We start from the raw sequence: 15964 nt of genomic DNA on the forward strand, positions 1-15964 counted from the left end.
CTTTTTTATATTGTTCCTTCAAAAGTGATTGTTTTTGGGAATTTTTTAAAAGACATTATCAATTTTTTTTTGAACCAGTTTTCTTTGAAAGTGAAAACAGAAAATCGGCAGGCACTTAATATGCAATTTACGCTGTGTTTGATTGGGAGTTTTGGGGAGGGATTTGGAAAGGAAAAGGAAAAATGTGTGTGAAATTATGTGAAATGTAAGTATATTTTTTTCACATTTCACTTACGTTTTTCATTTCTCTTTCTAAATCTCTCATCAAATCCCTCAACCAAACATAGCATTAGTGCGCTACTATTTTGCTCCAAAAGTGAGAGGGCCCGACTGACCGACCACATGGAAAACATTTGTTCATTTTGCCACTGGAAAAAACGACGACGTTGGTTCATTAGATGCCAAACCCCCATGACGCCGTTTTGTGACGGTTAAGTTGTCGTTTTAAGGCCATAATTAGTTGGGTTGGGCATAAGCTAATGGCATAAATCGTCCAATTCGAACCAATTTGCATGTAAGACATAATGGGGATGGATACAATTTAGAATATGACATTATTACGAGTTGTAAAGTGTTACTGGTACTTGCAAGAACTTACTTGTGCTTAGATTTTTTTTTATTTGTATGATGGAATTTGCAAGTTTACAAATGTTTTTATTTTATTTAATAAGTTTGAATTGGATGAAGTTTGACAACAATTTGTTGTTATTTTATTATTACATTTTAGATGAATAAAAAAGTTAATGAAAAATTACTTTTGGATAAGTTTAAGATTTTGAATGATTTTACTTTAATTGTATTGTTAAATAGTAAATAATTTTGATAATTTAATTTAAGATTTTGAAAGATGTGTTTGGATTAATTTATGATTTTATTTAAAAGTTTAAGATTTTAAATAATTTGCTTGTGTTAAGAATTAATTTTGCTGTGTTTTTAATTTTATAAATTTTAATTCATTAATTATTAATGTTGAGTATTTTAAAAAATAGAGAAAAAGAGGTCAAAATAAATATTTATAAAATAAAAAAGAGACTCAAAAATAATTTTTTTAAAATAAAAAATTTAATTTACGACCCTCTACAACCATGAGTGCATTTGCGAATCCTATTCGCACAAATTACAACCCACAACACAAGTAACTAAAATTTCAATTTTTTCCAAACTATATATATATATATATATACCAATAAGATTAAACGGCAAACCGAACACCCTGAGTAATTAGGGCAAAAAGAAGCAAAACGAAGCATGGCAATGTCGGTTATTATGAGGATTAGTTATGGACATTTGTGGGAATTCCAAATCGACCACTCCAAATGATGATGGGGATGATCGTCGTCGTCGTCACTCGTATGCTATAAACCCCAACCAAATCAAATCACTACAAACAACTTTTGAAATTGTTCTTCCCCAATTCTCTCTCTACAATTTTCTTGAATTTATATTATACCATCAAATCAATATAGATAGATAGATAGATAGATAGATATAGATGCATAGAGATATGGTTGATGATGCAGACAAATTAGCTTCATTTCAAGCAATCACAGGCCTTGAAGACCCCGATTTGTGCACCGAGATCCTTTACACCCATGGGTGGGACCTTGAGCAAGCCATCTCCACTTTCACCTCCACTCACTCCGACGACCCCTCCTCCTCCGCCGCCGATCCGCATCAGTCAGACGAAGGATCCGGACTCATCGCCCGCGGTCCTCCGCCTCCAGGTCTTGCATGGAAGCTCATCACGCTTCCGTTTTCCATCATTTCCAGTAGCCTAGGGTTAATTTCCGGCGCAATTGGCCTCGGTATGTGGGCCGCCGGTGGTGTCCTCTCGTATTCTCTGAGCATGATCGGATTGAATTCGAGCCGTAATGGTGACTCCTCGTCGTCTCGATTGGTTCCAACATCGGCCTCTGCATCAGAGGCGATGGATTTCGTATCTCATTTCGAGAGGGTTTATGGCACTACTGGCCCGAATTTTGTTGCCGAAGGGTTTATGGATGCTCTGCAACGGTCTCGGCATGCGTTTAAGTTGTTGTTTGTGTACTTGCATTCGCCTGATCATCCCGATACGCCTTTGTTTTGCGAGAGGACTCTGTGTTCTGAAGTCTTGGCCGCGTTTGTGAACGAGAATTTCGTTTCCTGGGGAGGGAGTATTCGCGCTAGCGAGGGGTTCAAGATGAGTAACAGCTTAAAGGCATCTAGGTATCCGTTTTGTGCTGTGGTTATGGCAGCCACGAATCAGAGGATTGCCTTACTTCAGCAGGTATTAATTTTTATCATTTTCTCTTTGTTAAAACTCCTTTTTAGTCTAATTAAAGCTTAATTAGTTTGTGAGGTGCATGGAAGTTGGGATCTTTTCTGTTAATATGGATGTTTGTTGGACTAACCTAGAGTTTTATGTCATTAACATAGGAACATTCATTTTTATCTTTTTTAATGTTTTCAGACATTTGATGTAAACTATGGGGGATTTATTTTATTTTTTTTGCAATGAACAATGGATATTGAATGATTTTGAAATTTTTGGATACTTTAGCACTGTCTTATTGCGTTCCTATCTATATTGTGTGGGTGCTTTATGTTATGTTGCTGCAATTTCTTGTGCCTTTCTATCTGTACTTTGTGTTGTTTGGTCTAATTCCATTTTTGTAATTTGCAACTTGAGCTTATACAACATTTGAGTTTCAACTCAAGAATATCGAACTGTCTTTTCGTTGAAGATGTCCATCTAAACGCAATTGCTTGTATTATTGAATAATTCAATACTCTCTCTCTCTGTCTCTCTCTCTCAAACACATGCACACCTGCGCACACTCATTTAGGTTTTGATAGCATCCAGACTAGTTCTGTCTGTCAGAGGCTTTATTTAGTCTATTTACATAATTTTTACCTTTGTGGCCCTTTGTTCTCTATTGTGCACAAGCCCAGTTTTCTATCTTTTCTGTCTTTCAAGTTTATTTGGTAGTGAAGTGTAGGCCTTCGTTACAACTTATTGTAGTTTTGGTTTTTTAATGGATCCATCTGCGGCATTGTAGTTTTTTAGGGAAGGGTACTTTAGGTTATCCTTGTGCTACTATACCCTTTTTCATATTTCACTTTTGAAATTAGCAGTTTAATTTCTATTAGGCCTTTTAAGCAATGATGATGTTACTAGAGTTGAAGAGTGGAGTAGATTTCCTGAAGTCGAAAGTAAACAGAATAGGTTAATCCCACAAAATCATGAACTGTTGAGAAAAAAGTAAAGTGTTATAATAGCCTCAAGTATGCTGCATAGCCCCCCCTCCCCCCCCCCCCCCCCCCTCTCTCTCTCTCTCTCACACACACACACACACACACACACACACACAATCTAGCATTTCATGTTCAAGTAGTTATTACTAGCTCGTACACATTTTCCGCAAGAAATTCTATGTTTTCTGGGCAGCTTTAAATACTGTTGTTCTGTTGGAAGATCATCCCCTTGAGCAAACAAGAGCTGTGATGAGGGATATGTAGTGTAATATTGTTTTGTTGTGGGGCCAAATTTAGTAAAAAATAACTATTTCTTGCTGATTATTTGATAGGAGTTTAGGTTGTTTGCATTTGTTTTCAGCACCATAAACATATCCTGGAAAAAGGAGTTTAATGGACATTGTGTGATGTAGATCCCTTTTGCAGCATTGAATGGTTGAATGCGACCTTTAAATTTGTTAATTATGGCATAAGGAAGAACAACTGTGTGGCTACTTTCTATTGTGACTTGACATCTGGGGCATTTTCATCCGTAAAAATGTCTACATATAAGGCAACAATTGTTAATTTCGTGTCTCTTATTTTGCTTGGGCTGCTTTTGTTTATTACCACAAATGTTTTCTGGCTGCTAAAATATTCATTTTGTGTAGTTTGTATCATGTTATCTATCAAGTATTTTTGAAAACCCCATCTCAAACAGAAAGCAATCTAGTATTTTGCTGTTGTAAACAGTACTTTACTACGAAAAAAGGGGGCTGTTGTAAGTAGGCCTGACAATTATCCATTTTAAGCAATTCATTGTTGTATTCTATGACTGCCTTCCCACTAAATTGACCGCCAATCTTTAATGTGTGCAAATTTCTCTCTCTCACACACGCACTCTCTTACAGACAATAGTACGATCACAAGCTTGCTCTGTATGTCATTTTGAAGGCTCAAAGTCGTTTGTTTTCTTGTTTAATTATTTTCTTCCTCTGATCTTTCAGGTTGAGGGGCCCAAATCTCCCGAGGAGATGCTGACAATGTTGCAGAGAGTCCTTGAGGAAACTGCCCCTGTTCTTGTTGCTGCCAGGCTTGATGCAGAAGAACGAAGGAGCAACATGCGTTTGAGGGAGGAACAAGATGCTGCATATCGAGCAGCACTTGAAGCTGATCAAGTATGTTTCCTTTTCACTTGGTCCTTGCTTTCTCCCTTTTCTCCGATACACAAGCTTATGTTTTATAAATAAATATACCTTATTACTCTTCTATGTGATTTTGATGAGGTTTTTGTACCCCATCAGGCTAGAGAACACCAGAGGAAAGAAGAGCAAGAGCAGCTGGCAAGGGAAGCTGCTGAAGCTGTGAGGAAGCAAAAGGAAGAAGAAGAGGCTCGTGAAAGAGCAGCACGTGAAGCTGCTGAGAAAGAAGCTGCATTAGCTAGAATTCGGGAGGAGAAAGCCCTGTCACTGGGCGCTGAGCCAGAAAAAGGACCCGATGTAACACAAGTAATGCCGCTTTTATTTTTAACTTTGTTTCACACTTGTCATAACTTTTTGAATGAGTAAAATTATGTCACATCGTAAAATGGTCAACTTTAAAATTCATTTTTCTGAGTTTATAAAATTCACGGACAGATTTGGATGGAGGGTTTGAATTTATCAAAAAAATAATAATTTAGATGAAGGGTTTGAACTGCTTGGATTGAAATTTGTTTTCTTAACCTGATATATTTGTTTGTGATGTTGTGGATCATCTAGGTTTTGGTGCGGTTCCCAACCGGTGAGCGCAAGGAAAGGAGGTTCCATAGTACTGAAAAAATCCAGTCTCTCTATGACTATGTTGATTCTTTGGGTTGCTTACAAGTTGAGAGTTACAGTCTTGTCTCCAACTTTCCTCGAATTGTCTATTGCCCAGAGAAGCTGTCTTTGACCCTGAAAGAAGCAGGATTACATCCACAGGCCAGCCTTTTTGTGGAGCTGAACTCATGAGAGCAACATACCGTTACACAAACTTGAAATTTTCTGAGTAGTCCAAGAAGAACCCCACTAATAGGATATTTTGTTGTTCTTTTATTGATCTATATGCGACAATGGGATTTAATTTCTTCTAGCAATAGCATTCAATAGATTCAGATAAATTGCCAGCAATGGCAGTTTCCATTTGATATATTTGTTGAATATCAGAATTAAATTGGCAAATGTGATCATTTCTTTTGATGCAAGGGGATTCATCTTCAACAATTTCTTCCTTTACTTAGATCTTCGAATTTCATTGAATGATCAAATAATTTGTCGTTTTGAATACTCAAGGGGATTTGGAGGAGCTGCAAATCCATCCGTGCAAGATCATTTTGCATGGGGTAGCCTTTGGGTGTTTTTTTTTTTCTTCCGAATTCCTTTATGATTATCTATTGAGGAAGCTACAGATCCTTTTAATTTATAAAAAACAAAAAGTCAATGCGGCACAATCTGGGAGCCCATACTGGACTCTCTAGCCCATGCCCCGATTAGAGAGAAACCGAACTCTTCATTAAGCTTGGTAAGATGGATATCCTGTCAAAAGAACTCTTCATTAAGCTTGGTAAGATGGATATCCTGTCAAAAACCTTTCAAAGTACACGCATGAAAATGCAGCACACCACTAAACATTTCACTAACCTCCAACAAATAACACCAAATTCCAATTCAAACTTTTTAACATAAACTAATCTATAAACAAACAATTAAAACATTACAGAATTCAATAAGAGGAAGTTCTTTTAGGGGTCATTGAATGATGTGTTTATCCATACACAAAGAAAACATGTGTATCAGTGACAAGCAAGAGATACTCAATGATTCACATCAACATCTTGGGTCATTGAATGATGTGTTTATCCATACACAAAAAGAAAACATGTGTATCAGTGACAAGCAAGAGATACTTTATGATTCACATCAACGTCTTTGTCTCTTAGCAGGTGGATTGTCATTTCTAACAAGTTCATTCGGTCTCTCAAAGCTATCATTGTCTTCATCAGCAAACTCATTTGGTCCTTCCCAACCATTGAACAAAGCCATGTCCTCCACTGGCAACTTAATAACATCAGTTCGAACGCCAATGTCAGCGGCATACCTACTCACACAATACATCCCTGCAGTTGCTGTAACCATACCAACTGGACTCGACCCAAACAGATTGAGGGAAGACGAAAGAAGGGCTACCAACGGAGCACTAATGGCACTCGCTGCTTGACCACTCCTTCCCAGAGCTGTTGTATCAAGAATCAAAAGACCTGTTTTGCAGTACATAGCAAAATCCTCACAGTTATTCTTAAACACATCATAGTTTCCAAATCCATAGCGAAGCAGATACATGGCTCTGTGGATTACTGCTTCTGGTGGGTCTGATTCTGCAGTTGTGCAGGTGCCACCTCGGAGTTTGGTGAGGAAAGCTGATGGCGTGACTCCATATTCAAAACGATACAAGGATCCTCCATCGAGGAAGCAATCCAAGCAAGAGAGGACTACCGCCCTCCGGGGTTGTCGAAATCCGCAATCAGGGAAGGTTGAACAGGCTGATGGAACTGTTGAACTTGGAGCAGAGATACTCGTGAAGGAATCATCACTTGAACCCATATTTTGTTCACGCGTAAAATGAACAACTTTGCTTCCACCAACATAGATGCCTGCAAAATGTTTTGTCCAGATTATATATTCATGAAGAATAGATGACAATGAATGGGAATCGGGTGCCAAAATATTAGTATAAAATGGCTAGGGAAATGACAAGACATGCCTTAAAATGCAATGCTGCAAATTAAATTTAGTTCAACCACACAATTCACATAAACAGTGAAGAACATAAAAGAAAGTTGAGAAACATTATATCAAAAAACATGTATATGTACAAGGTGCTTAACTCATCACCCTGAAGTCCATAAACATTGTCGAACAAATTGGAACATACAAGAAGCTGTTGATGTTTCAGTGCACAACTATATGAGAGAAAGTCTTTAGTTTCTACCTAAATGAATGCTATGATATGCAATGTGGCACCAGCCCATGTGGACTTTTTGTTTGATTCCAAAATTAAAATCACCTCAGATGAATGGCAGGAGCAATGCATGTCATTATGCACAATGGAGTAATGACTCTTTAGCAATCCAGAAACAGACAGCCCAGTATCTAGGTAAGTCTAATGATGATCAAATTTCTTCCACAAAGCTGAATTCCAGTTTGAAATAAACCTAGTTGCATACAAATGTATATAAGTTGCATCTCATTGCAACTGCAAGTGACAAAGGCATGACAACAATTCTTAGTTCTTTTTAAGTATTTCATTAGGACTCCACTCACTGCACATGAGAGTACAATACCAAGCTATTTTGAGTAGACAGCTTCTGTAAGCGTCCAAATAAGCATTGGGGTTGTTGTGAGGGACAGTAGTGGTAGTTTTGTAGTAGCCCGATCAGTTCCTATTAGGCATTGTGGGAGGCGATGCCTCTGATGATTGTGGTGCTTGCAGCTAGAGAAGGGTGAGTCGGGCTTCTCATTGATCATTTGGAGGGAGATTCTCAAAGCATGATTTACACGTTCATGGGAAGATACATGTAACATATCATTAGGTATACACAATCACGTCATATAATGATTGTGCTAAAAAATAGTATATACACTGCTAGAATGGGTCTGTAAAATATAGCACTTTGATACTACTTGATAAGATATATAGTATTGGCACAATTGAAACAACATGATTTGCCAGAGATGATGATGACCTATTATAATAGGCTGATCATGTTTTAATAGTTACAGGAATAAAAAAAAGTAAGAACACCCACACAAAAAAAGGAGAGCACAGAGTTGTTATGTGCCCATGTCTGCAAATAGAACATTGAGATAGTTAATATAGCAAACAAATGAACAAATGCGATGATTTAGCGGCAAATAAATGATTCCCAATTATTTGGGGAAGTAGAAGAAGATGGAAATTAAATAACAACAACATTTCCAAAACCTAGGATTTTGATTAGGGGTGTCGTAATTGAACAATCGAGGAACAGCCTAGATTCGGAACAATTCAAAAAAGCCAATACAATAACACAAATCCAGAGAGTATCAGCAAGCATAGAGCGAGAGAGAGAGCGAGAGAGAGAGAGAGAGAGAGAGAATGGAAAAGAATATAAACAGACCGTGATGAGAGTAAGCAAAGACAGCCCTCCAAGAGTAGATATGGTCCCCTGCTACAATCGCGCTTCTTTCAACTCTATGGCTAAGCAATCCCATCTCTCTCTCTCTCTCTCTCTGTGTCCGTGATCAGTCACTTGGTCAGTCTTCCCCATCTGACTTTTGATTCTGAATCTGCTTTTATAACCGAATGTCGTCTACGGTATACAAGTAGTATATGCGCGTAAGTGCTATCAGATAGTAAAAACTTGACTTTTTTGGGTTTTTTTTTTTCTTAAAAAAAAAAAAATTAGAGAGATGTGATTTAAAAGAGTTAAAAAATTAATCTTTTCAAATTGTCCCTTAATATATTAATTATTATATTAACATATCACTTCAATACTATGATCTTACTCATAATACAAATTATAAAAATTTAAAATCTCTAAAATTATATCATATCAAAATCTCTAAAATTATCTCACCAATGATCTCGTTATAAAATGGCGTGATGACCAACTAGACACGCTCTTCTTGTTCTTCATCATGTGTTGTTTTTATTAATGCTAATAATAATTGAGTATTTAGTGTACAATTGAAGGAATTTTATGTAAGAACAAACACTAATCCAAAATGATTTTTTTATCATCTATTCTTTTCTTCACTCCCTCTTTCCAAAAGAAATTGGTGATATTATTTTCAACTAACACCATATTTTTACTTCGAGAATTGAAATATTTGTTTGAAAAGGAAATAATTCTCCTCGTATAATCCTGTTGACCAAGTCCACGCTCCTCCGTACGACGTCGCTTTGTCACCTGAAAACACAAACGTGAGCTAGCCGGCGGGTGTGTGCTGGAAACCTCTCCGATGCCTAAGTCAGAAAACTTGACAAATAGACAATGCTATAGGTTCTCAGAAAGAATTATGTTCAATTACCTCCTCCAAGGTGATGCTTGTGAGCTTTTATAAGTTTCATATGGCACAATCCTAGTAGGACTTGCACTTCTCCATGCAGAGTCCTCCTAGGATTCATTCTCCTAAGGATAATGCTTATCCTTTTACACCCTCCCCCACTGCTCAAACCAAGTGGGATGGTTTTCTTTACGGCCGAACTTCCTTTTGACCGAAGTAAACTTGGCTATACCGAGCCACAGAAGGCCGAACTATCCTTAGCTCGGTCTTCTCCTCCAACTCTTTACTTCGGCTGCACTGTTCGACCTTGATGCGCTTAGATCAAACTTCCAAGTAACAAGTTCGGACCGACCTAACCAATATAAGTCATGACCGGACTAATTCCGACACCGGCCTTCTTAGAACATACTGCGACCGGACTAACTCTGAGACCGGCCTAACTGTGAATTGCCTTCAGACCGGAGTAATTTTACTCTTTCTTGGGCCGAAGTAACTTTGTCTTCCCAAGGCCGGAGTAGCTTTACATCCATGAGCCGAAGTAACATTTACTTCTCCCAGCCGGAGTAACATTGCTCTCCGGGCCGGAGTATCCTTTACGGCCTTCTTACTTAGTCCTTCGCGTTTTGGGCCTCAAAGCCCAACTTGCAGCTCGGCCCAATTTTTCCCAAAAATTACCCTCTCAATTGCCCCTTAATTCCATCTGCATAGCATGATTGGGATTACCAGTCCACTGGCCGAGCTAGTGTCGTTTTAAGCTTTTCCAGCCGAGCTAAAAAATACTTTAGCCTCTCCAGCCGAGCTAAAAACTCTCGAGTTTTAAGCCGAGCTAATTTTACTCCTGGCCATGTTTTGTCCGGTCAAAAACGTCTCTTCAATCATAATGTCTGTAACGCTTCCCATTCTTATGACACGTGGCATGTTTTGGTTGGCTAAGGACGGCTGTCACGCCGTCTTTCGTACTTCGTGAAATTTGAACAGTCCCGCCCAAATTTTGGGCTTTCTAACAAAATCAATCCCTGAGGCTAGGGTCCCTTCACTTTTGCCATTTCTCCATCTTCTCTCTCTGTGTTCTTGCTGCTCGTGCTCTTTCTTTACTGCGACAGTCTTCATCTTCAGTCCTTCCTTATTTAATTCTGGTAAGCAAATCCATTTTCCCTTCATGTTTTTGCTTTTACATTCGTTTTGTGCAACTGTATATCTAGTTTTCGTATGCTTTTTGCAAACATTTTCTCCATTTATCTGCTCTGCTTTTGTACTTTCTATGAAGAAACCAGTAGAACTTGTATGTGTATGAACTATTTTGTAGGAATCTTAGATCCAAAATCACCTAGCAACCGGACTAGAAAACTGTTTGTGTTATGTATGTGGATAGATTCTGAACATAACCGAACTAGAACTTGTAGGAATATCAGTAGTTTCTTCTGACCCACTCTAGCCAAGATAAGATCACCGAACAAGCTTGCTCATACCGAACTCGGTACTTCGGTCTATAACCGAGCTAAGATTTTGGGGCCAAGCCGGCTTTCTTAGTTCTCAAACCGAACTCAGAAAGCCGCCCCTAAGAGCTCAACCGAAGTAATTATACTGTAACCGTTTTAGGCCTTGGGACTAAACCAGCTTTCTTAGTTTCTTAGACCGAACTCAGGAAAGCTGCCCCTAGACGTTAAACCGGTCTAAACTGCTCAAAAACCGAGCTAAGAAACCTTCTGATGAGCCAAGGTAGAACCAGCCAACTAAGCCGAAGTAGGATTTGTATATCTTGCTTATAATTTGTAGCGCGGTCCAACGATCTGTGCTTAACCCCCTTGCTTTCTACTTTGCAGACTTAGGTTGCCCAGGCCCTCCTGCGTGTGCTCAACCGAGCTACTGAGCCAAATTTTCGTACCGAAATAACTTATCCGTAATTTATACAACAAATGGGTAAGTATAGATATTTAGTCGAAACCCCTGGTGGCATGGCCGAATTCAGGCAGGACTACCAGATTCCTGATGATGTTCAACTGGAGTTGGCCAAGAAAGATGCTACTCCCTGGGACAATGAAGGCTTCGTCCCTTTCACCCTTCAATCAATAATTGAAACCGGACTACGGTTTCCTGTCCAACCGCTAATCTGCGAATTCCTTAGGCAGACTAGGCTATGTCCCACCCAACTATCCACCAACACATATCGTATTATAATGGGGATAGCCGCATTAAACCACCAAACCGGACTGAATCTTGGTCTGGCCGAAATATTCCATCAGTATTCCATCGGTTCAAAGAATGCTGGGTGGGTATATTACCTTAGAATTCGCCGCCGCCGAGAGAAGATAATTAAGCATACTCCGGACAAAGATCTCAATGATGATGATTTCTTTTGGGTCTCTGGGAACTTTGAGGATTTTCAAGCTCAAATTCCTGGCCGACCTATAAATTGGAAAATGGGAGAGCCTGGTAATTTTACTTCGGTCTTCTGCTTTGTATGTTATCTCGGTTGTTTAATCTGCTAGCCGAACTAACACTTGTCTTTTTTTTGCAGATTTCGCCCATCTCCACTCCTTGTATAGCTATCCTAACCTCGGCGTTTTGCGAGCCGCATTTCGGGTTAAAGAAAGAGATTGGGCCAAGCTTCTAAATTTCGAACCGACCTACCGTTACAGCGGTCGACGGAAGGCAAAAGTAACCGATTTTCTTCTCGAGGAAGCACCGGAGCCGGACCCCACTTTGCCCGAGATAAGACTTGTTCCATTAACCGCTGAGGAAGAAATGGCAAAGAAGAGCAGAGTCAGGGCCCTTCTAACTTCAACAACTAGAGCCGAAGTAACACCAACTACTGAGGTGCAGCCTGCCGTCGTGGCCCTTCCTTCACAACGGCCCTCTTCGTCTCGCCCTTCAAAACGCGCCCGATCTACGTCAGCCGAACAACAACTTGTTGACGAAGTCGAAACCGTCCCTCAAAGTCCTCAACCTGCCTCCCAACCAGAACAAACTGACCGAGCCCGATCTCCGAAGTGGGCTCCGCCTTTGATCTTCAATGACCGAAACATCAAAGTCACTGATTCGGTCGTGGGTGAAAAAGACCACCAACTGGCCTTTAACCTGGCCAAAAGTGTGTGCCTCCCTAAGGACATGGAGCACCACTTGAAGCAACTGAATACCGAAATGAAATCAATTCGGTCTGTTTCCAAGTCCATGGTCTTGGTAAGTAGCTGTCTGCTTTTTCCTGTCTAAATTTTTCTAACTCTTACTTCGGTTCTAAAGATATCTTTGCTTTGCCAGGCCTTGCAAAAGAACAATGTCACTTACCGGAAAGTCCAAGAGCTCCGCAAAACCACAAGGCAGGCGATGGCGGAAGCCGAAGCAAAGTCGGCCGAACTACAACAAGCCGAAAAGAGAATGGCCGAGCTGGAAGCGGAGAACGGCCGTCTTGCCGATCTAGTTAATTCGGCGGAAGCGGAGAAGCAGAAAGCTGCCATTGTTATGAAGGACAAGTATTTGCGGGAGTTGTTGAAGCTAGAGAAGAGAAAGGACGCCGAAATAAGCGAACTGAAAAAGAATATGGAGGCGGTCGACAAGGGGGGGTACAAGCGAGGTTTCAAGGAGGCCGAGGAGGCCTACGTCAAGCAATGCGATGCCGCCAAGGAGCTTTTCTTCAAGTGCGGCTGGAGGGCGGCTGTGGAGAAGCTCGGTCATGATCAACAGACCGAGGTCTTCAACCCTCCAGAGTACTTTATACCGAAGTCCCTTGCGGGGTACGCGGATGCCATGCAGCAGCAATTCCTTGAAGGTTCAGATACTGACGAAGATTCTGCTTCTGGGGGTACTCCAGTTGAAAACGTGGATCAGACAGATCGGCCGGAGTCCAGAGTGGAAGATCTGACTATTGAACAGCCGAATGAAACTGTGGCTCCGGTTGATGCCACCGTTGTGACTGAAGGAGTGCTGCCGCCAGAGACCGGTCTTCCAGTAGATGCCGATGCGGTTTTCGATGCTGAAATTGATGAACTTTTCTCTTAGTTTTTTACTTTTTCTTCTTTGTAACCGAACTAAGCCCCCTTGTAATGACTTCTGTTTGAATAAAAATTTCACTTCTCTTATTCCGGTTATTGTGTGTATGCTTGCGTTTGTAATGTCTTCTATTACTCCAAGTGTTATTTCGGTTTTTGGTTGGTTAAACTATACTTACCAGCCAACCACTCCTTAGCCGACATAATTACTTCGGCTGAGGAGTACAGTGTTGGTTCATTTCAGCCAACCACTCTTCAGCCATACACTTACTTCGGCTGAAGAGTAACAAGTGTTGGTTTAATCCAGCCAACCACTCTTCAGCCATACACTTACTTCGGCTGAAGAGTAACAAGTGTTGGTTTAATCCAGCCAACCACTCTTCAGCCATTCACGTACTTCGGCTGAAGAGTAACAAGTGTTGGTTTAATCCAGCCAACCACTCTTCAGCCATACACTTACTTCGGCTGAAGAGTAACAAGTGTTGGTTTATTCCAGCCAACCACTCCTTAGTCATGTATTTACTTCGGCTAAGGAGTACAAAGTGTTGGTTTATTCCAGCCAACCACTCTTCAGCCATACACTTACTTCGGCTGAAGAGTAACAAGAGTTGGTTTATTCCAGCCAACCACTCTTCAGCCATACACTTACTTCGGCTGAAGAGTAACAAGAGTTGGTTTATTCCAGCCAACCACTCTTCAGCCATACACTTACTTCGGCTGAAGAGTAACAACAGTTGGTTTATTCCAGCCAACCACCCTTCAGCCTTACACTTACTTCGGCTGAAGAGTAACAAGTGTTGGTTTATTCCAGCCAACCACTCTTCAGCCTTGCACTTGCTTCGGCTGAAGAGTACAAAGAGTTGGTTTATTCCAGCCAACCACTCTTCAGCCTTACACTTACTTCGGCTGAAGAGTACAAAGAGTTGGTTTATTCCAGCCAACCTCTAAGTTAGTTTTTCCAGCTAACTTAGAATAAAGTTTGGTTATTCCGACCAAACGTCCTGCAGCCTGGATCCTTATCCTGGGCTTAGGAGGGGTGTTGGTTTATTCCAGCCAACCTCTAAGTTAGTTTTTCCAGCTAACTTATAATAAAGTTTGGTTATTCCGACTAAACGTCCTGCAGCCTGGATCCTTATCCTGGGCTTAGGAGGGGTGTTGGTTTATTCCAGCCAACCTCTAAGTTAGTTTTTCCAGCTAACTTAGAATAAAGTTTGGTTATTCCGACCAAACGTCCTGCAGCCTGGATCTTTATCCTGGGCTTAGGAGGGGTGTTGGTTTATTCCAGCCAACCTCTAAGTTAGTTTTTCCAGCTAACTTAGAATAAAGTTTGGTTATTCCGACCAAACGTCCTGCAGCCTGGATCCTTATCCTGGGCTTAGGAGGGGTGTTGGTTTATTCCAGCCAACCTCTAAGTTAGTTTTTCCAGCCAACTTAGAATAAAATGCTTACTATGTACCTAATCTTCACTAAAGCTAACTTTTACAGAGAACAACTCATGCTGAAAAGAATCGCTTGTTTTATTGAAGAAAGAAAAAATTACACGTCTTTGAAAAAGAAAGAATAAAATAACTTGAGATTGGCCGTGTTCCATGGCCTAGGGATTGCTTTGCCGTCCTTGTCTTGGTGGTATGCCCCTTTGTCTGTTAACCAAACCACTTTGTAAGGACCGTCCCAGTTTGGCCTTAACTTGCCATCTCCTGGTCCTCCACTGCTTTCCGATCCGCCGCTTTTCCGACATCTGCGAATAGCTCATTACTCTCCGGTTCTTCCACCGAATGAACATATCCTTTGGCGGCGCGACTGCCATTCGCCGTGACGAAGCATTGCTTTGACATGATCTGATCTCCATAGACTTCTTCAATTATGCCGGTGTTGTTGGGGAACCGCATTACTTGGTGGTAGGATGACGCCACTGATCGCATGGCATGCAGCCATGTTCTGCCTAAGATGATGTTGTAAGTGGAGGGGACCTTCAATACCCAGAACTCCACTTGTTTTGTCACGGTTCCTGCTCTGACTGAAAGAATGATTTTGCCGACGGGCCATTCTGGCATGGAGTTGAACCCAATTAGGGGAGATACGGCAGGTGCCAAGTCTTTGTCTTGCAGCTTCAATTGCTTGAATGTCTCGTAGTACATGATTTCACATGAACTACCCTGGTCAATCAGAATCCGCTTGACGTCAAAATCCTTGACTCGGAGAGTGACGACCAGGGCATCATTGTGGGGGCAGTAAATTCGTTCCAAGTCTTTGTCAGAAAAAGTCATGACGTTTGTTGCCTCCGTCTTCCCTTTCTTGATGGCTGGTTGGGCACTTAGTACTTCTCTAAAGTGTTCTGCCTTTTTGATCGATCCCCTGAGCTCGCATACACGCTCAGGTTCAAAGACTCCATGTATGACATTGATGACGCCTTGAGGCGGGGCGTCTATTGGCATTCCATTGGGGTGGTTATTATGGTCTTGGGGGGCTGGCTGCGTCCCTCCTTCAATGTACTTATCCAAGTGTCCTGCTGCCACCAATTCTTCCAAGTGCTGTCTCAGTGGCGTGCAATTCTCAGTTCGGTGCCCTTTTTCTTGGTGGAAGGTGCACCGTGATCTGTCGTCGTAGTCTTTCTGGGCTTCTCCTAGCTTGGCTGGCCACTTGACGAAAGGCTCATCTCTTATTTCGCTCAGAATCCGATATATTGGTTTCTTGAACACC

The 15964-nt window shown here is 40.9% G+C and overlaps 3 protein-coding genes across 4 annotated transcripts; 2 read left to right on the plus strand and 1 right to left on the minus strand.

Moving 5' to 3' along the window:
• The first annotated feature begins 1194 nt into the window (after positions 1–1194).
• LOC114263682 (plant UBX domain-containing protein 10) lies at positions 1195–5437 on the plus strand. Its single transcript, XM_028204265.2, has 4 exons — positions 1195–2266; positions 4221–4391; positions 4518–4721; positions 4974–5437. The coding sequence occupies exons 1-4, from the start codon at positions 1493–1495 to the stop codon at positions 5202–5204; spliced, it is 1380 nt and encodes a 459-aa protein (XP_028060066.2). The 5' UTR covers positions 1195–1492; the 3' UTR covers positions 5205–5437.
• Positions 5438–5954: 517 nt separating this feature from the next.
• On the minus strand, positions 5955–8639 carry LOC114263684 (protein LEAD-SENSITIVE 1). 2 transcript variants are annotated; one of them, XM_028204267.2, is made up of 3 exons: positions 8215–8395; positions 8039–8077; positions 5955–6883 (listed from the first exon to the last, which is right to left on the minus strand). In XM_028204267.2, the coding sequence occupies exon 3, from the start codon at positions 6831–6833 to the stop codon at positions 6153–6155; it is 681 nt and encodes a 226-aa protein (XP_028060068.2). In that variant the 5' UTR covers positions 6834–6883; positions 8039–8077; positions 8215–8395; the 3' UTR covers positions 5955–6152. The 2 variants fall into 2 exon arrangements, with proteins under 2 accessions (XP_028060068.2, XP_028060067.2); XM_028204266.2 differs by lacking the exon at positions 8039–8077 and having other exon boundaries at positions 8390–8639.
• Positions 8640–11799: 3160 nt separating this feature from the next.
• Positions 11800–13354, plus strand: LOC145803023 (uncharacterized). Its single transcript, XM_082896209.1, has 2 exons — positions 11800–12458; positions 12537–13354. Exons 1-2 carry the CDS (start codon positions 12024–12026, stop codon positions 13272–13274), a joined length of 1173 nt encoding a protein of 390 aa, XP_082752335.1. The 5' UTR covers positions 11800–12023; the 3' UTR covers positions 13275–13354.
• The last annotated feature ends 2610 nt before the right edge of the window (positions 13355–15964 follow it).

Source organism: Camellia sinensis, chromosome 11 (genome assembly GCF_055761805.1).
Source record: "Camellia sinensis isolate YWXY chromosome 11, ASM5576180v1, whole genome shotgun sequence".
Lineage (NCBI taxonomy): Eukaryota > Viridiplantae > Streptophyta > Magnoliopsida > Ericales > Theaceae > Camellia > Camellia sinensis.

What these genes read in the sequence shown, in the direction of transcription:
- LOC114263682 (XM_028204265.2), top strand. Translation starts at nt 1,493, where the DNA reads ATGCATAGAGATATGGTTGATGATGCAGACAAATTAGCTTCATTTCAA. An exon ending in GGATTGCCTTACTTCAGCAG is followed by an intron (nt 2,267 to 4,220) that starts GTATTAATTTTT and finishes CTGATCTTTCAG; the next exon opens with GTTGAGGGGCCCAAATCTCC. An exon ending in CAGCACTTGAAGCTGATCAA is followed by an intron (nt 4,392 to 4,517) that starts GTATGTTTCCTT and finishes GTACCCCATCAG; the next exon opens with GCTAGAGAACACCAGAGGAA.
- LOC114263684 (XM_028204266.2), bottom strand. Translation starts at nt 8,483, where the DNA reads ATGGGATTGCTTAGCCATAGAGTTGAAAGAAGCGCGATTGTAGCAGGG. An exon ending in CTTTGCTTACTCTCATCACG is followed by an intron (nt 6,884 to 8,389) that starts GTCTGTTTATAT and finishes AACATTTTGCAG; the next exon opens with GCATCTATGTTGGTGGAAGC.
- LOC145803023 (XM_082896209.1), top strand. Translation starts at nt 12,024, where the DNA reads ATGGCAAAGAAGAGCAGAGTCAGGGCCCTTCTAACTTCAACAACTAGA. An exon ending in TTTCCAAGTCCATGGTCTTG is followed by an intron (nt 12,459 to 12,536) that starts GTAAGTAGCTGT and finishes TTGCTTTGCCAG; the next exon opens with GCCTTGCAAAAGAACAATGT.